This window comes from Hordeum vulgare, chromosome 2H (assembly GCF_904849725.1).
Source record: "Hordeum vulgare subsp. vulgare chromosome 2H, MorexV3_pseudomolecules_assembly, whole genome shotgun sequence".
Lineage (NCBI taxonomy): Eukaryota > Viridiplantae > Streptophyta > Magnoliopsida > Poales > Poaceae > Hordeum > Hordeum vulgare.
The window spans coordinates 42,031,528-42,052,271 of record NC_058519.1 but is presented as its reverse complement, the minus strand read 5'-3'; the positions used below and the strand labels follow the sequence as shown (position 1 = coordinate 42,052,271).

The window sequence follows — 20,744 nt, the reverse complement described above, 5'->3', positions numbered from 1 at the left end:
GAAAAGTGTTTTCGTGGATGCCCTGATTTTTTCTGGATTTTAGGGAATATATAGGCCAAAGAGCTAGGGCAGGGGGGCGCCAGGGAGGCCACAAGCCTGGTAGTTGCCCCCCTGTGGCGGCTACAGGGCTTGTGGGCCCCCTGTGGCTCTCCTGCCTTGGCCCTCAAGTCCCCCGATCTTCTTCTATTCTGGAAAAATTTATTTCGGGGATTTATTCCGTTTGGACTCCGTTCCAAAATCAGATCTGAAAAGAGTCAAAAACACAGAAAAAACAGGAACTGGCACTTGGCACTGAATTAATAAGTTAGTCCCAAAAAAGATATAAAAGGTACATAAAACATCCAAAGTTGACAAGATAACAGCATGAAACAATAAAAAATTATAGATACGTTTGAGACGTATCAAGGACCGCGCCCCGGCCAAGGGCGGACGCGCCACTGTGGCCGCAAGCGCCGCCATACGGATGTGCCACATTCGGGCCGCACTGGCGGCATGGCCATGGACGCACCCTTGTTGTATGTTGGGAACTGTGCCACTTGTTCTGACGATGTTGCCGTCAGCAACTCATGGCCGGTGCCCATCGGCATGGTTGCCACGCTGCCCGTACCACACACACGCGCTGCAGAATGGCCCCATGGTCAGGTCAGCTCAGACCCACGGGAGCTCATCGCGTTGCCAGAAAAGGAAGGGGCAAAGGAAAGCAAAAGCGAACCGCACGAGTGGACCAAACCACCAAGTCTACACAAGACACATAGGCTCCCATGAACGTGGCGAAGGAGGCTGCTAGAGACCCACTTTTGACCACACGGATGCTAGTGGCCGCTAGAGGCTCGGGATCGGGCTCGGGGCCAGCTCGCAACCTGCCACTAGTTGTTAACCGTGCCGAGAGTTGTATAGCCGAGGCGGCTCGTGCGAGCCCCACGCCTATCTCGTCCCACCTGGTAGATTGTCACGACCCGACGGTACTAAGCATGGTGCCAGACTTGCAGCCAGCCGGATCGCTTGTCCTGTCGGGGCAAAGCGATGTCTCGTGCATGCCAGGAATTGCAAGAGGGCCATGCGAACCACACCAGCCACCCGGGTCCCACGAAGTTGCTGACGAGCAGGGAAAGAGGCACCTAGCCCCTGTGGCCAACCCCACTGCATGCGATGCCAACCCCACTGCATGCGAGGCGGAATCCACTCCTGCCCCTTGTGCAGATGAACCCCACACCCTAGTCAGAATCCTGCAGCGGCCCGAGGCCCATCCCACGCCCAACCAGCCTGCGACACATGGGCCAACAACAACTAGCGTGCGGCAGGGCCAGTGCCAATCTTCAACCGGGAGGTTTGTCCCATCTCCGATCATGCTCCGTCGAAGCCGCGGCCATGCCGCCATCCCACGCAGCTGGACTCTAGGCAAGTTCCTCGCAGCCGCCACGAAACACATCAGCGTAGCCCTGCCTACCTAAGGAAGAAAGCCGCGGCGGCCGCTCAACTTCACTCCGCGACGCGGCCGCTCGCCCACAACGACATCTCCCCAATCGGTGGCGCCACCCACCGCTGAGAGAAGGGCGCAGGTTCAGCATCTCCGCACTCTCGGGATTATTGGGACGAACCAGAGTATCACCCCCGCCGAGATGAAATCATACGATGATCTATTCGCTGCACCCATCTCGCTCATAGTGATCAAGGCTATCGCTGCATTGGTGGACCGGGAGATCCCTGCATGCTTGCCTATGGCAACGCCAGCCCCTGCAAGTACTGATGTTGCAGCGTGCCATAGGCCGACCGTGTGCCATCCTGTCGATCATGTGTTCATGGATCATAGCCCTACGGTCGTTGTTTGGAATGTGCGCGGCCTAAACGCACACGCTCGCGGCACTGCCATTCGCTCACTGGTTGCTACAACTTTCGCCTCTATCATTTGCTTTCAAGAAACAAAGATGGAGTTGATTAGTTCGTCGGTTGTGCTCAAAACCCTCGGCTTGGAGTTCGATGACTACACGTACCTTCCGGCCCAAGGCACGCGGGGACGCATCCTGCTTGCTTGGAAGAGCAAGTTCGTGACCATCACGGACCCAATATTCACCAAAACACCCTTTCGTCCAAGGTGACCATGGGCAGAGGCACGCCTTGGTGGTTGACAATTGTTTACGGCCCATAGGATCATGCCGGCAAAATTTCATTCATCCAAGAGATAAGAGATGTGCGTGCAGACTGCCCTGGTTCATGGATGGTTTGCAGCGACTTCAACCTAATCCTCCGCGATGAAGACAAGAGCAAGGGCAGACTAAACCGACGCATGATGCGTAGATTCAGCCGCTTCGTCAACGACCTTGCGTTGAAGGAAATATACCTAAATGGGCGGCGCTTCACGTGGTCGAACGAGCAGTCTCCGCCCACGCTAGTGCACTTGGACATAGTGCTCTGCACCTTAGACAGGGAGGATGCGCATGCGGAGTGCCATCTTCGCTGCCTTGCCTCCGTCGTGTCGGACCACAACCCACTGTTGCCCGACTTCTCGCCCACGCCCCCAGCAGGACGACGCTTCCACTTTGAAGACTACTGGCTCCGCTTAGCTGGGTTCCACGACACGGTGGCCACGGCTTGGTGCTCGATGCATGACCCAGACCCCTTCCATCGCCTGATGCTACGCCTTCAGGCCACAGCGCACAAGCTTACTAGCTGGAGTGCCAAATCCACTGGCTGCATCTGGGACAAGATGGCGATCTCCCACGAGCTCATCTCGTGTTTCGACAAGGCCCAAGAAGAACGCGTGCTCTCGCCCCAAGAGGACTGGTTACGGAACCATCTCAAGATATCTTACCTTGGGTTGGCCTCCCTCGAGCGCAACATTGCCACGCAGCGCTTTCGCATCACCACACTCAAGGACGGCGATGCCAACGTGGCCTTTTTCACACGCAATGCTCTTACCGCCACCGGAAAAACCAGGTGCATGCCCTCTTCGTCGACGACCATACCGTCACGGATCAGGAAGAAATGGTGCAAGCAGCGTTCGCGCACTTCGACCAACTCTTGGGTCGTCCTGTTGACCGCGAATGCTCGATCAACCTAGATAACCTCATTAATCCATGTGACCTAATAAGTCTAGATGCACCATTCAGCCATGAGGAGATATGGAACATCGTCAAACTGATCCCGGCGCGGAAAGCACCTCGGCCGGACGGGTTCACGGGCGAATTCCTGAGAGCTTGCTGGAACACTATTCGACAAGACATCCTGGACGTCTTTCACCAGTTGTATGAGCTACACGACCGCGACTTCTGCAAGGTTAACCAGGTGTTACTGACCTGCTGCCCAAACGCGCCGATGCCAGCGAACTTCGTGGCTACCGGCCGATTTTTTTGATACATCTCACGGCAAAAATCTTAGCGAAGGTGCTATCACTCCGGCCGGAGTCTCCATGGCAAAAATGTTGGGGAACGTCGCATGGGAAACAAAATTTTTCCTACGCGCACGAAGACCTATCATGGTGATGTCCATCTACGAGAGGGGATGAGTGATATACGTACCCTTGTAGACCGTACATCAGAAGCGTTAGAGAACGTGGTTGATGTAGTGGAACGTCCTCACGTCCCTCGATCCGCCCCGCGGACAATCCCGCGATCAGTCCCACGATCTAGTACCGAACGGACGGCACCTCCGCGTTCAGCACACGTACAGCTCGACGATGATCTCGGCCTTCTTGATCCAGCAAGAGAGACGGAGAGGTAGAAGAGTTCTCCGGCAGCGTGACGGCTCTCCGGAGGTTGGTGATGACCTTGTCTCAGCAGGGCTCCGCCCGAGCTCCGCAGAAACGCGATCTAGAGGAAAAACCGTGGAGGTATGTGGTCGGGCTGCCGTGGAAAAGTCGTCTCAAATCAGCCCTAAAACCTCCGTATATATAGGTGGGAGGGAGGGGGCCTTGCCTTGGGACTCAAGGAGCCCCAAGGGGGTCGACCGAGTCCAAGGGGGAGGACTCTCCCCCCCCCCCAAACCGAGTTGGACTAGGTTTGGTGGGAGGGAGTCCTCCTCCCTTCCCACCTCCTCCTTTTTTTTTCCTCTTGATTTTTCTTCTCTTGGCGCATAGACCACTTGTGGGCTGTCCCACCAGCCCACTAAGGGCTGGTGTGTCTCCCCAAAGGCCTATGGGCTTCCCCGGGGTGGGTTGCCCCCCCCCCCCCGGTGAACTCCCGGAACCCATTCGTCATTCCCGGTACATTCCCGGTAACTCCGAAAACCTTCCGGTAATCAAATGAGGTCATCCTATATATCAATCTTCGTTTCCGGACCATTCCGGAAGCCCTCGTGACGTCCGTGATCTCATCCGGAACTCCGAACAACATTCGGTAACCAACCATATAACTCATATACGCATAAAACAACGTCGAACCTTAAGTGTGCAGACCCTGCGGGTTCGAGAACTATGTAGACATGACCCGAGAGACTCCTCGGTCAATATCCAATAGCGGGACCTGGATGCCCATATTGGATCCTACATATTCTACGAAGATCTTATCGTTTGAACCTCAGTGCCAAGGATTCGTATAATCCCGTATGTCATTCCCTTTGTCCTTCGGTATGTTACTTGCCCGAGATTCGATCGTCAGTATCCGCATACCTATTTCAATCTCGTTTACCGGCAAGTCTCTTTACTCGTTCCGTAATACAAGATCCCGCAACTTACACTAAGTTACATTGCTTGCAAGGCTTATGTGTGATGTTGTATTACCGAGTGGGCCCCGAGATACCTCTCCGTCACACGGAGTGACAAATCCCAGTCTTGATCCATACTAACTCAACTAACACCTTCGGAGATACCTGTAGAGCATCTTTATAGTCACCCAGTTACGTTGCGACGTTTGATACACACAAAGCATTCCTCCGGTGTCAGTGAGTTATATGATCTCATGGTCATAGGAATAAATACTTGACACGCAGAAAACAGCAGCAACAAAATGACACGATCAACATGCTACGTCTATTAGTTTGGGTCTAGTCCATCACGTGATTCTCCCAATGACGTGATCCAGTTATCAAGCAACAACACCTTGTTCATAATCAGAAGACACTGACTATCATTGATCAACTGGCTAGCCAACTAGAGGCATGCTAGGGACGGTGTTTTGTCTATGTATCCACACATGTAAATGAGTCTTCATTCAATACAATTATAGCATGGATAATAAACTATTATCTTGATACAGGAATTATAATAATAACTATACATTTATTATTGCCTCTAGGGCATAATTCCAACAGTCTCCCACTTGCACTAGAGTCAATAATCTAGCCCTCACATCACCATGTGAATTACATTGTAATAAATCTAACACCCATACAGTTCTGGTGTCGATCATGTTTTGGCCGTGGAAGAGGTTTAGTCAGCGGGTCTGCTACATTCAGATCCGTGTGCACTTTGCATATATTTACGTCCTCTTCCTCGACGTAGTCGCGGATGAGGTTGAAGCGTCGTTTGATGTGTCTGGTCTTCTTGTGAAACCTGGTTCCTTTGCTAAGGCAATGGCACCAGTGTTGTCACAGAACAAGGTTATTGGATCCAGTGCGCTTGGCACCACTCCAAGATCCGTCATGAACTGCTTCATCCAGACACCCTCCTTAGCCGCCTTCGAGGCAGCCATGTACTCCGCTTCACATGTAGAATCTGCTACGACGCTTTGCTTGGAACTGCACCAGCTTACTGCACCCCCATTAAGAATAAATACGTATCCGGTGTGCGACTTAGATTCGTTCGGATCTGTGTCAAAGCTTGCATCGACGTAACCTTTTACGGCGAGCTCTTCGTCACCTCCATACACGAGAAACATCTCCTTAGTCCTTTTCAGGTACTTCAGTGTATTCTTGACCGATGTCCAGTGATCCACTCCTGGATTACTCTCGAACCTACCTGCCATACTTATGGCCAGGCTAACATCCGGTCTAGTGCACAGCATCGCATACATGATAGAACCTATGGCTGAAGCATAGGGGACGGAGCGCATATGCTCTCTATCTTCATCAGTTGCTGGGCACTGAGTCTTACTCAATCTCGTACCTTGTAAAACTGGCAAGAACCCTTTCTTGGACTGTTCCATTTTGAACCTCTTCAAAACTTTATCAAGGTATCTGCTTTGTGAAAGTCCTATCAGGCGTTTTGATCTATCCCTATAGATCTTAATGCCTAGAATGTAAGCAGCTTCTCCTAGGTCCTTCATAGAGAAACTTTTATTCAAGTAACCTTTTATGCTCTCCAAAAGCTCTACGTTGTTTCCAATCAGTAATATGTCATCCACATATAATATTAGAAACGCCACACAGCTCCCACTCACCTTTTTGTAAATACAAGATTCTCCAACCACTTGTATAAACCCAAATGCTTTGATCACCTCATCAAAGCGTTTGTTCCAACTCCGAGATGCTTGCACCAGTCCATAAATGGATCGCTGGAGCTTGCACACCTTGTCAGCATTTTTAGGATCGACAAAACCTTCAGGTTGCATCATATACAACTCTTCCTTAAGGAAACCGTTAAGGAACGCCATTTTGACATCCATCTGCCAGATTTCATAATCGAAAAATGCAGCTACTGCTAACATGATTCTGACGGACTTAAGCATCGCTACGGGTGAGAAAGTCTCATCGTAGTCAACTCCTGGAACTTGTGAAAAACCCTTTGCCACAAGTCGAGCTTTATAAACGGTCACATTACTGTCAGCGTCTGTCTTCTTCTTAAAGATCCATTTGTTCTGAATAGCCTTGCGGCCCTCAGGTAGTATCTCCAAAGTCCACACTTTGTTCTCATACATGGATCCTATCTCGGATTTCATGGCTTCTAGCCATTTGTTGGAATCTGGGCCCACCATTGCTTCTTCATAATTTGCAGGCTCATTGTTGTCTAACAACATGATTGATAAGACGGGATTACCGTACCACTCTGGAGCAGCGCGTGATCTCGTCGACCTGCGTGGTTCAACAGAAACTTGAACTGGAGTTTCATGATCATCATCATTAACTTCCTCCTCAACCGGCGTCGCAACGACAGAGGTTTCCCCTTGCCCTGCGCCACCATCCAGAGGGATGAGAGGTTCGACAACCTCGTCAAGTTCTATCTTCCTCCCACTCAATTCTCTCGAGAGAAACTCCTTCTCGAGAAAAGCTCCGTTTTTAGCAACAAACACTTTGCCCTCGGATTTGAGATAGAAGGTGTACCCAACTGTCTCTTTTGGGTAACCTATGAAGACGCACTTTTCCGCTTTGGGTTCCAGCTTTTTAGGCTGAAGCTTTTTGACATAAGCATCACATCCCCAAACTTTAAGAAACGACAACTTTGGCCTTTTGCCATACCACAGTTCGTATGGTGTCGTCTCAACGGATTTTGATGGTGCCCTATTTAAAGTGAATGCAGCTGTTTCTAATGCATAACCCCAAAATGATAACGGCAAATCAGTAAGAGACATCATAGATCGTACCATCTCTAACAAAGTACGATTACGACGTTCGGACACACCATTACGCTGTGGTGTTCCAGGCGGTGTTAACTGCGAAACAATTCCACATTGTCTTAAGTGAGCACCAAACTCGAAACTCAGATATTCACCCCCACGATCAGACCGTAGGAACTTGATCTTCTTGTTACGATGATTTTCCACTTCACTCTGAAATTGCTTGAACTTTTCAAATGTTTCAGACTTGTGCTTCATCAAGTAGACATAACCATATCTACTTAAATCGTCAGTGAAGGTAAGAAAATAACGATATCCGCCGCGTGCCTCTACGCTCATTGGACCACACACATCGGTATGTATGATTTCCAACAAGTCACTTGCACGCTCCATTGTTCCGGAGAACGGAGTCTTAGTCATCTTGCCCATGAGGCATGGTTCGCACGTGTCAAGTGAATCAAAGTCAAGTGACTCCAAAAGTCCATCAGCATGGAGTTTCTTCATGCGCTTTACACCAATATGACCCAAGCGGCAGTGCCACAAAAATATGGCGCTATCATTGTTTACTCTAACTCTTTTGGTCTCAATGTTATGTGTATGCGTATCGCTATCAAGATTCAATATGAACAATCCTCTCATATTCGGTGCATGACCATAAAAGATGTTACTCATAGAAATAGAACAACCATTATTCTCAGACTTAAAAGAGTAACCGTCTCGCAATAAACAAGATCCAGATATAATGTTCATGCTCAACGCAGGCACTAAATAACAATGATTTAAGTTCATCACTAATCCCGATGGTAGTTGAAGTGACACTGTGCCGACGGCGATTGCATCAACCTTGGAACCATTTCCTACGCGCATCGTCACTTCGTCTTTCGCCAGCCTTCGTCTATTCCGCAGTTCCTGCTTCGAGTTGCAAATGTGAGAAACAGAACCGGTATCTAATACCCAGGCACTACTACGAGAGCCGGTTAAGTACACATCAATAACATGTATATCAAATATACCTGATTTTTCTTTGCCCGCCTTCTTATCTGCCAGATACTTGGGGCAATTGCGCTTCCAGTGACCCATACCCTTGCAATAGAAGCACTCTGTTTCAGGCTTAGGTCCAGCCTTGGGTTTCTTCGGCGGATTGGCAACAGGCTTGCCGCTCTTCTTCGAATTGCCCTTCTTGCCTTTGGCGTTTCTCTTGAAACTAGTGGTCTTGCTCACCATCAACACTTGATGCTCTTTACGGAGTTCAGACTCTGCGACTTTCAGCATCGCAAACAACTCGCCGGGAGACTTGTTCATCCCTTGCATGTTGTAGTTCAACACAAAGCCTTTATAGCTTGGCGGCAGTGATTGAAGGATTCTGTCAGTGATAGCTTCTTGCGGGAGTTCAATCCCCAGCTCAGCTAGACGGTTTGAGTACCCAGACATTTTGAGCACATGTTCACTGACAAACGAGTTTTCCTCCATCTTGCAAGCATAGAATTTATCGGAGGTCTCATACCTCTCGATCCGGGCGTTCTTCTGAAAGATAAACTCCAACTCCTGGAACATCTCAAATGCTCCATGACGCTCAAAGCGACGTTGAAGTCCCGGTTCTAAGCCATACAAGACTGCACATTGAACTATTGAGTAGTCCTCCTTACGTGCTAACCAAGCGTTCTTAACATCCTGATCAACCGTAGCGGGTGGTTCATCTCCTAGCGCAGCATTAACGACATAATCCTTCTTCCCAGCTTGTAAGATTAGCTTAAGATTACGAGCCCAGTCTACAAAGTTGCTTCCATCATCTTTCAACTTAGCTTTCTCTAGGAACGTATTAAAATTCAGGATGACTGTCGCGTGAGCCATGATCTACAACACAAATATATTCAAAGTGGACTTAGACTATGTTCAAGATGATTAGAGTTCAACTTAATCAAATTATACGCTAAACTCCCACTCAAAAAGTACATCTCTCTAGTCATTTGAGTGGTTCATGATCCACTTACACTATCCCAAGTCCGATCATCACGTGAGTTGAGTATAGTTTCAGTGGTAAGCATCCCTATGCTAATCATATCAACTATATGATTCATGATCGACCTTTCGGTCTCATGTGTTCCGAGGCCATGTCTGCACATGCTAGGCTCGTCAAGCTTAACCCGAGTGTTCCGCGTGCGCAACTGTTTTGCACCCGTTGTATGTGAAGTTGAGTCTATCACACCCGATCATCACGTGGTGTCTCGAAACGACGAACTGTAGCAACGGTGCATAGTCGGGGAGAACACAATTTCGTCTTGAAATTTTAGTGAGAGATCACCTCATAATGCTACCGTCGTTCTAAGCAAAATAAGGTGCATAAAAAGGATTAACATCACATGCAATTCATAAGTGACATGATATGGCCATCATCACGTGCTTCTTGATCTCCATCACCAAAGCACCGGCACGATCTTCTTGTCACCGGCGCCACACCATGATCATCCATCAACGTGCTGCCATCGGGGTTGTCGTGCTACTCATGCTATTACTACTAAAGCTACATCCTAGCAAAATAGTAAACGCATCTGCAAGCACAAACGTTAGTATAAAGACAACCCTATGGCTCCTGCCGGTTGCCGTACCATCGACGTGCAAGTCGATATTTCTATTACAACATGATCATCTCATACATCCAATATATCACATCACATCGTTGGCCATATCACATCACAAGCATACCCTGCAAAAACAAGTTAGACGTCCTCTAATTCTGTTGTTGCATGTTTTACGTGGTGACCAAGGGTATCTAGTAGGATCGCATCTTACTTACGCAAACACCACAACGGAGATATATGAGTTGCTATTTAACCTCATCCAAGGACCTCCTCGGTCAAATCCGATTCAACTAAACTTGGAGAAACCGACACTTGCCAGTCATCTTTGAGCAAAGGGAGTTACTCGTAACGATGAAACCAGTCTCTCGTAAGCGTACTAGTAATGTCGGTCCAAGCCGCTTCAATCCAACAATACCGCGGAATCAAGAAAAGACTAAGGAGGGCAGCAAAGCGCACATCACCGCCCACAAAAACTTTTGTGTTCTACTCGAGAAGACATCTACGCATGAACCTAGCTCATGATGCCACTGTTGGGGAACGTCGCATGGGAAACAAAAATTTTCCTACGCGCACGAAGACCTATCATGGTGATGTCCATCTACGAGAGGGGATGAGTGATCTACGTACCCTTGTAGACCGTACAGCAGAAGCGTTAGAGAACGCGGTTGATGTAGTGGAACGTCCTCACGTCCCTCGATCCGCCCCGAGAACAATCCCGCGATCAGTCCCACGATCTAGTACCGAACGGACGGCACATCCGCGTTCGGCACACGTACAGCTCGACGATGATCTCGGCCTTCTTGATCCAGCAAGAGAGACGGAGAGGTAGAAGAGTTCTCCGGCAGCGTGACGGCGCTCCGGAGGTTGGTGATGACCTTGTCTCAGCAGGGCTCTGCCCGAGCTCCGAAGAAACGCGATCTAGAGGAAAAACCGTGGAGGTATGTGGTCGGGCTGCCGTGGAAAAGTCGTCTCAAATCAGCCCTAAAACCTCCGTATATATAGGTGGGAGGGAGGGGGCCTTGCCTTGGCGCATAGACCACTTGTGGGCTGTCCCACCAGCCCACTAAGGGCTGGTGTGTATCCCCCAAGGCCTATGGGCTTCCCCGGGGTGGGTTGCTCCCCCCCCCCTCTCGGTGAACTCCCGGAACCCATTCGTCATTCCCGGTACATTCCCGGTAACTCCGAAAACCTTCCGGTAATCAAATGAGGTCATCCTATATATCAATCTTCGTTTCCGGACCATTCCGGAAACCCTCGTGACGTCCGTGATCTCACCCGGAACTCCGAACAACATTCGGTAACCAACCATATAACTCATATACGCATAAAACAACGCCGAACCTTAAGTGTGCAGACCCTGCGGGTTCGAGAACTATGTAGACATGACCCGAGAGACTCCTCGGTCAATATCCAATAGCGGGACCTGGATGCCCATATTGGATCCTACATATTCTACGAAGATCTTATCGTTTGAACCTCAGTGCCAAGGATTCGTATAATCCCGTATGTCATTCCCTTTGTCCTTCGGTATGTTACTTGCCCGAGATTCGATCGTCAGTATCCGCATACCTATTTCAATCTCGTTTACCGGCAAGTCTCTTTACTCGTTCTGTAATACAAGATCCCGCAACTTACACTAAGTTACATTGCTTGCAAGGCTTATGTGTGATGTTGTATTACCGAGTGGGCCCCGAGATACCTCTCCGTCACACGGAGTGACAAATCCCAATCTTGATCCATACTAACTCAACTAACACCTTCGGAGATACCTGTAGAGCATCTTTATAGTCACCCAGTTACGTTGCGACGTTTGATACACACAAAGCATTCCTCCGGTGTCAGTGAGTTATATGATCTCATGGTCATAGGAATAAATACTTGACACGCAGAAAACAGCAGCAACAAAATGACACGATCAACATGCTACGTCTATTAGTTTGGGTCTAGTCCATCACGTGATTCTCCCAATGACGTGATCCAGTTATCAAGCAACAACACCTTGTTCATAATCAGAAGACACTGACTATCATTGATCAACTGGCTAGCCAACTAGAGGCATGCTAGGGACGGTGTTTTGTCTATGTATCCACACATGTAAATGAGTCTTCATTCAATACAATTATAGCATGGATAATAAACTATTATCTTGATACAGGAATTATAATAATAACTATACATTAATTATTGCCTCTAGGGCATAATTCCAACAAAAAAGTCATCTGCAACCACAACGCATTCATCCCGAACTGGAGTCTCCATGACAAATTCATCCTCGTTCGGTAATCGCTCAAGTTGTTACACCAAATTAAGGCTCCGCGGATCATGCTGAAACTAGACCTCACGCGGGCCTTCGACTCCATATCATGGCATTTCCTCTTTGAGGTTCTGGCCCGATATGGTTTTGGAACCAGGTTCCGAGAGTGGCTGGCGATTTTTCTTGCGACGTCCAGCTCCCGCGTCATGCTCAACGGCGAGCCCGACCCACCCATCTGGCTTAGTTTTAGCCTGCGCCAGGGAGACCCAATGTCCCCACAACTCTTCGTCCTCGTCGTGGACACCCTTAGCCGCCTCATTCGACACGCCCATGACTGCAGCATACTGCATCCGCTTCACAAACCGACGCGACATCTCGGCGATCTCCCTTTACGTTGATGACGTCATGGTGTTCTGCCACACCATGCAGGACGATGTGGATGTCGTTAAGGGGATCCTCACCCTGTTTGGCAGAGCAACCTGGCTCAGAGTCAACTATGCCAAGAACTTAGCTACCATCCTCCATGGCAACCACGACACTGCAGAGATGATCACTCAACTGGGATGGTCGGTGGTCGAATTACATATCACTTACCTGGGCATCCCGCTAACACTCCACCGCTCCACTGCCGCCCAGCTGCAACCCCTCATCGATTCGGCGGCAGATAGGCTCCTGGCATGGAAGGCATAGCTCATGAACAAAGTTGGGCGACTAGCGCTAGTAAAGTCTGTTCTGATCTCAATCCCGATTCATCGGGTGCTCGCATTTGCCCCTTCAAAAAAGACCATAAACACAACTCCATAAAATACAACATGGATTTCTTTGGGCCAGCCGCGCCACCGCCAATGGAGGGCACTACCATGTCAACTGGCGCCGCACCTGTCGCCCCATAGAATATGGTGGCCTTGGGATCCGTGATCTCGAGCGCACTAGTCTGGCACTTCGGCTGCGATGGATGTGGTTAGCCCGCACGGACGTCGAACGGACATGGCAAGGACTGGGCCTACAGTTCTCTAAAGAGGAGAGTGTGATGTTCTTTGCATCCACCACTATGGTCCTTGGTGATGGGCTGGTTGTCCTTTTCTAGGAGGACCGCTGGATACACGGACAATCAGTCCGGAAACTCGCCCCCTGCTATACTAGTGCATCCCCAAGCGGCGGCGCAAAACGAGAACCGTGGCAGAGGGCCTCCACGGGAACACATGGGCCCGTGACATCCAAGGGACCCTCGGGATACACGAGATAGGTTAGTACTTGATGCTCTGGCAGGCCACCCAACACTTCGCCCTCTCGACTGAGCCTTACCGGCTTCTTTGGAAATGGACGCTAGGGGCATATACACAACGCAGTCTTATTACGCCACCACATTCCAAGGATCCACTCGCTGCCCCTCCTGGAAGCTCATGTGGAAGGGTTGGGCGACTAGAGCTAGTAAAGTTCGTTCTCAGCTCAATCCCGATTCATCACCAGCTCACATTTTCCCCTCCAAAGAAGACCATAAAATAGCTCGAGAAAATACAACGTGGATTTGTTTGGGACGACCGCGCCACCGGCAATGGAGGGCACTGCCATGCCAACTGGCGCCACACATGTCGCCTCGTAGAATACGATGGCCTTGGGATCCGTGATCTGGAGCGCACCGGTCTGGCACTTCCGAACGGGTATGGCAAGGACTGGACCTAAAGTTCTCTAAAGAGGAGAGTGCGATGTTCTTTGCATCCACCACTATGGTCCTTGGTGATGGACTGGTTGTCCTTTTCTGGGAGGACCGCTGGATACACGGACAATCTGTCCGGGAACTCGCCCCCTGCTATACCAGTGAATCCCCAAGCGGCGGCACAAAACGAGAACCGTGACAGAGGGCCTCCACGGGAACACATGGGCCCGTGACAGCTAAGGGACCCTCGGGATACACGAGATAGGTCAGTACCTGATGATCTGCAGGCCACCAAACACTTCGCCCTCTCGGCTGAGCCTCACCGGCTGCTTTGGAAATGGACGGTCAGTGACATATACACAGCGCAGTCTTGTTACCCCGACATATCAAGGATCCACTCGCTGCACCTTCTGGAAGCTCATGTGGAAGGGTTGGACGCCGCCCCCGTCAGATTCTTTCACTGGCTCGCCAACAAAGACCGATGTTGGACAACAGCGAGACTTGCATGATGTGGCCTACAGCACCACCCGAAATGCCTTCTTTGCGACCACGACCCAGAGACAATCCATCATCTGCTTCTAGCGTGCCCATTTGTTAAGCAAACTTGGCGCATCATCCTAGACTGGACGCACATACCAGCGCAACCACCAGGTAACGAACCCACCATGCTGGACCAGTGGCAACGAGCAAAGGCACAAACACCGCCCACACTCCACAAGGCTCTACAATCCATCACAATGCTTGTTCCCTGGATGATTTGGAAACAAAGGAGCGAATGTGTCTTTGACAATGCAAGACCCTCGATAGATTCATCATGTTGGGCACAAGCTGAAGCACGGGGGCTAAGGGTTGTGCTGCCCGCCTCCTAGGATCTCCATTGATGACAAATTGGCCTTGTAACCACCACCTCTTCGGAGACATGTAATCTTCTATCTTTTCAATAAAATGAAACGTAAACGCCCTTTGCTTTTTCTTGAAAAAAATATATAGTTTCAATATATTTATTTAAAAAATAGTTCAAAAAATCATGAAAATGTAAATGCACACTGGGATGTATATCACATTGTACTAAATTCTGCAGTTAAATAATTTTGATGTGAGCTACACAAAAATCATAATATTATATCATATTTACAGTCCAAAAAATGCATAGGGGTATATACTACTCCCTCCTCCCCATAATATAATAGCGTTTTTGACACTACGCTACATTTTAATCCTGAATTTATAGCACATGTAAATAAAACCATGACTCCAAAAAGACAAATTTGTTCAAAAAAAATCAAAGTTTACACATATACATAGGGATGTAATGTATACTGTTTTTTGGGGGATAGGGATGTACACTGCATGTCAATAATGTGTCATGATAAAATATATTTTAATATGCGCTATATAAGATCATAATTTCTAGCTTATTTACAGTCTCAAATTCACAATAAGAGTCCATGATTTTTATTGTATGTCACATAAAATGTGTTTCATTATGAAAATTGACATAAATGAAAATATACGTCCCTGTGTTTTTTTGAGAAATATTTAGGGCTCCATATAGCCCAGTAGCCGAAACATCTTCGCTCTGACCCAAGGCCCAAACGTGCAGGGCATTCTAGACGACGACTAGGGAGTTCCTCTCGGTCCGTCCCTAGCCGACTCGTGTCTTCCACCTCATTCTCGATCCTCCCGAGCTCGCCACGTGTCGAACTGTCTCCCGCCCACCTCGTCCTCCTGCTCCGGCAACTCTCTCGACGCTCCCAAACGCGAGCAACCTGCTATAAGAACCACCGCCGTATAGCCGCCATGACCAAACAAAAGGGAAGGAAAGCAAGTGTGCACGAGCACGATGACCACAGCACGAGCACTCCGTCTCTTCGCCTCAAGCAAGCCAGCGACCCGGCGCAGCCTGCTGGGCGCGCACCGTCGCGCGCTGTCCACGTGGACCACGTCGTCGCAAGCCAGCGGCGCGGGCGATCCCGCCGTCCACTCCGGCGAACCGCTGGGCGACGACTACGCCGAGAGGCCCCCGAAGTTCTCCGGCGCGGAGGAAGCCACCGAGGGCAGAGGCCACGACAAGCACCCGTCGCCACGGCCGACGGAGGCGTCCGCCAAGGAGCGTCGCGTCCCGCCGTTCACTCCCTCGGGGAAGCTCGGGTCGCAGGAGCTGGCCGACCCGGCGGCCGGCTCGACGTACACGCAGAAACGCCGGTGGTCCTCCGCGCCTGCGGGCAGCGACCCGCTCGGCGACGCGACGCCCGGGGACGAGGAGGCGGCGGCAAGGAAGGTGAGGGAGGAGGACCGGGAGTACTACCGGACGCACAAGCCGTCGCCGCTGGCCGAGGTGGAGTTCGCGGACACGAGGAAGCCGGTCACGCGCGCCACGGACGGCGGCGCCGAGGACCGGCTCGAGCATGACGTGCCGGGGAGCATGGTGGAGGACACCGCGGATGCGTCGCTGGCCCGCGCCGAGGCCATGTTCCGCGAGGCCGCGTCCCGCGGGAACCCCGCGTGGCCGCACTCCCGAGCGCTCGCCGCCATGCTGGCCCGGCAAGCCGGGGAGGGGGCCGGTGGCGCCGCGCCCTGGGGAAGCTAAGCTGATTCATGTCGGGCTCTCGCGCGTTACCGACGCTCATGTCAGGATAGGAGTGGAGTGTGAAAATAGGTCGCCGCGTTGGTGTAAAATATAGAGGACTGATAGATGCAGTGCCACTGAATAAAGTGTACTAGCGCAATGTAAATATATGTATGTATGGCTTCATGTTGGTTAGTTTTTTCAACTGCAAGTGTGCGCATTCCGGTCATGGCCCATCGCCTATATCGACTGTCGACTGGTGCACGCTGCGCCTTTGCACTCTGCCTCTTGGTCGAATGGTGGACTGGTGGTACAAAACTAACCTACTGTAAAAACCCATCGACCTAGGTAGCTTCAGAAGTAAAGGGTGGTGAGTGCCAAGGAGACACAAGCCAACCATACAACAGTACATGATGTCTGAAACTGAAACGACCAAATGTGTGCTGGAAGGACTAACTCATGGATCAACTATACAATATGTTACGCAGAAGAAATATGCCCCGGAACGGACACAAGCTCCCGAACTGGCTTCGAACGACGTGTCGACGTCTATCCATCCATCTATATGTCTTGTTTGTATTCAGTCAGTTGGAGACACGTCGAGTCTATATTCAGTCGGGCGCGGCCACGGCGGCGCGGCAGATGGGACACGTCGAGCTGAGCCGGAGCCACGTCACGATGCACGCCTCGTGGAACCCGTGGCCGCACCCCGGCAGCAGCCGCCCGGCCTCCCGCTGACCGAACTCCGACAGGCACACCGCGCACTCGTCCGGCGAGCCACCATGGCCCTCCTCGCCGCGCACGAACACCGGGAGCGGCGCCGCGCGGTGGAGGGGCTGCGGGACGACGACGACGACATGGACCGGGGTGGCCGGGTCGACCCGCGCGGCGGACGCGTTCGCGGCGGCGGCGGCGGCCACTTCCTTGTTGTACACCCACACGAACCGGCCCGCGAGGTACAGGAAGAGGAGCACCGTGCCGGCGGCCGTCAGGCCCGTTGCGCCGGCGCCGGAGAGGGTCCTGCCGACGTGCTGCCTTGACGGGCCGGCCGAGGCGGGGGCGGGGGCAATGCCGTCCATGTCCGGCGGCACGGCAGAGCAAGACCGTATGAGGTGGCCAGATGGGTCTGGGTTCTCAATGGGCAGGAAGTGCACTGTTCTGTCTCCTCTACCGGCGGTACAAGACATCGTTTTCGTTTACGTTGTGTCGTCATGTTCTTTTGGATAGGTTTGGTGACAGCGCGAGGCTTCCCGCAAAAAAAGAAAAAGATTGGGCATGCAGCATTGCTGTACAACAGATTACGAACACGTTTTAGAATGTAAATTCACTTACTCACATGTTTTAGAGTGTAAATTCACTTATTTTGTTCTATATGTATTCCTTAATGAAACCTTTAAAAAGATTTATATTTAAGGAGTAGCGAATAAAAAATTGGATTGTATATCTTTCCTTTTTTTGATTTTGGTAACGATTTTAATACATATCCTACAAAATATCCTATAGATATAAATACTCCCTACGTCCAAAAATACTTATCAGATTTTTTTTTGAAAATACTTGTCAAAAAAATGATGTACCTAAGACTAAAATGCGTTCAGAAAAAAAATAGATGTATTTAGGATTAAATACATCTGATAATCTCTAATAGGATTTATCCTCCCTCTATTTCAAAATATATGTTGCTGAAGCAACTAGCAACTGTAGTTTACATACTCCAACGATATATATTTCAATACAGAGGAAGTATCTAGAACAGAGGGAACGGAGAGAGTACATTCCTAATACGGATTAAGATTCACTTTCAGTCCAAACTCGGAGAATGGCAAGCTACGAAGACGAAAGAGCAGCAGGTCATATATAGGATGAACTGTAATATGTTCTCTCAGGCTCTCAGCCAAGATAGAAATTATTTAAATCCATACTACGTACTCCCTCCGTCCGGGCGTAGTGTTATGACGACTTTGCAAAACAAACCTTCTATCATTAAATCCGTTACAAATAGGTCCACGTCTCCTTCCTCTGTCCAGTCGCCAGCGCCCGCGCGTCGCCGTCGGGTCGGGGACCAGCGCCGTTGCCCACCTGTGCATCCACCGCGCATCAGCGCCGCCGCCTCTCACCTTCGCCCCCGCCTAGGAAGCGACCTGCGCCGCCCCTACTCGCGTCGCCGCCATGGAGGCGGCCTGCTGTTGCTGCGCACCTGCGCAGCCACCACGGCCACACGCTTGCTATGCTCACCAGCGCCGCCGCCACGGTCTCCCACCTGCTCCTCCCACCTGTTTCGGCTTCCCACCTGCGCCGCCGCTTCGGCCGCGCGCAGCTAGCCCACGGCGACCTGGACTTCTTCTTCTGCCGCCGGCTGTTGCCGCTGGTGGTGGTGGGTGATGCCTCTGCTTCTGCTAGTTCCCCGCGCCGACCTCTACTCGTGCTGATTCCCAACGCCGGCCTTTGCTGCTGCTTCCCCCGTCCCGCCTCTGTTGCTTACTAGTCCCCACCTCTGCTGCTGCTTCTTGTGGTGAGTCGAACCAAACTGAAAACGAGATTGAAAGTGAAGACGGTGAGGAGAAATTGAAATGAAACTGAAATTCAAATTGGCTAATCTTCACAATATAGACATGTTGGAGTACTCTCACTGAGTTCTGACCCCCTTCCTGCTAAAGCTAATAATACATGAAATTAGCTAGTGTTTTGAGCTTATGGAGCTTGGTCTGCTTAATAACGTGTCCCTGTCAACTCTGTACACTGCACAAGCTCTGGTGCAGATTGCAATGCATCACTTGAAAAGTTATATGCACATAAACTTTCAGAAAAAGGAAAAGAGAGTTGAATTTACAGTTATTAGCACAGTAACTGGGCTCATCATGTGGTTTTCAGAACCCACTGAGCATGTTCTGGCTTTTGATTGCAAAGATTAGTGTCAAAACAAACAAAACAAAGCATGATAATTACGTGTAGCAAAAAGAATTGAACTGAACTTCATTTTAGCATTAAATGATTCAGTTTAGTTTAAATTCAGTTTAGGATTTAATAAAAAAAAGGCAACATCATTTTTTCTGAAATCAATAATCAAGCTTTCGAAGAACAGCTTATATGTTTTGTTCAATACACAGATCAATATGTGTTGATAATTGAAATGCAGAGACACAAAATGACAGAATCTTACTGCACATAATGTTAACATAATGGCAGAATCTTACTACACTAAATGGGAGAATCTTACTGCACATTATTTTGCTTCGTAGACAAATGGTTCCAAAAAGATCAAAATATCAGACTTGGGCACTGAGCTGCCATCGACTAGGCATGCATGATTAACTGAAATGATATGGGCATGGCCAAGTTAAGCTATTTCCATAGCAGTAACTTAAAACAAGGAAAGTATTGAAACATTTGTTAATTAACTGAAATTAATTTAACAAAACAAAGGTATGGGCATGGGCAAGTCATATAAAAAACTAACAGTTGATGCGGTGCTCACACTACTGAACTGGGATTAAAGGTTCAGTTTTTATGCATTGTACTAACATTGTCATTGTGGTTTCATTGGAGTAAAGGTTCAGTGTTTAGTGTCACTCGGATCAGATTGCCACGAACCATGGGAGGTCGGCCCAAAGGACGGCCCGATGGCGGCAGTCAGTTTTGTGAGTGTTTCAATGGAGAGGCAAAAATATTCAGAGTATATATGTCAAAAGAAGCATTTTATCACAGCAAAAGAAGCATTTTATGTAGTGTGAAGCATTTTGGATTATCATTATACTGAATCTAGCAGTCTAAAGCATTTTTATGCAGTAAAGAAACTGAATGTAGCCTACAGAGTTTAATTGAGTCTAGCAGTGTCGACAGAGTTCTTTCTCAGCTCTCATAAACTACATAGTTTGTTGTTTCTAATCTGTATGCGATAGTAGACACAAGCTCATCTAAGCTTTCTCGAACTGCACAAAGGAGTAACATTATCAGAAATGCAGGCAGACAAACAAATTTATCATAATCCTTCGATCGAACCAAATGCAAGACAGTTTCAAGGCTACAAACTTACAGTACTTCATGCATCAAAATTTCGAGACAAATAAATCAGACCATATAATAATCAGACTAAAAAGATAAAAAAAATCAGACTTGGAAACGAGGAGGACTTGCAGACCTGCACTTGGACATGAAGGAGGAGCGATGTTAAGGAGGAGCCGCGGTTGTCCTCCAGGGATTCTGCCGAGGTGGGCATCTGTGGGATCAGAGCTCCATGGTGCGGGGACGGGGCTGAACCTGA

The 20,744-nt window shown here is 49.6% G+C and overlaps 1 protein-coding gene and 1 long non-coding RNA gene across 2 annotated transcripts; one reads left to right on the top strand and one right to left on the bottom strand.

The window, feature by feature from the left end:
* The first annotated feature begins 15,483 nt into the window (after positions 1-15,483).
* Positions 15,484-16,666, top strand: LOC123424732. The gene has a single exon (XM_045108406.1). It carries the CDS (start codon positions 15,758-15,760, stop codon positions 16,502-16,504), a length of 747 nt encoding a protein of 248 aa, XP_044964341.1. The 5' UTR covers positions 15,484-15,757; the 3' UTR covers positions 16,505-16,666.
* A 1,431-nt stretch (positions 16,667-18,097) lies between these two features.
* On the bottom strand, positions 18,098-19,851 carry LOC123424735. The gene is made up of 2 exons (XR_006621727.1): positions 19,701-19,851; positions 18,098-19,010 (listed from the first exon to the last, which is right to left on the bottom strand). It is a non-coding gene; the product is annotated as an uncharacterized LOC123424735 (long non-coding RNA).
* Positions 19,852-20,744: the final 893 nt, after the last annotated feature.

Bases quoted from the DNA above. Each gene is read 5' to 3' on its own strand.
- LOC123424732 (XM_045108406.1), top strand. From the start codon at position 15,758: ATGACCACAGCACGAGCACTCCGTCTCTTCGCCTCAAGCAAGCCAGCG.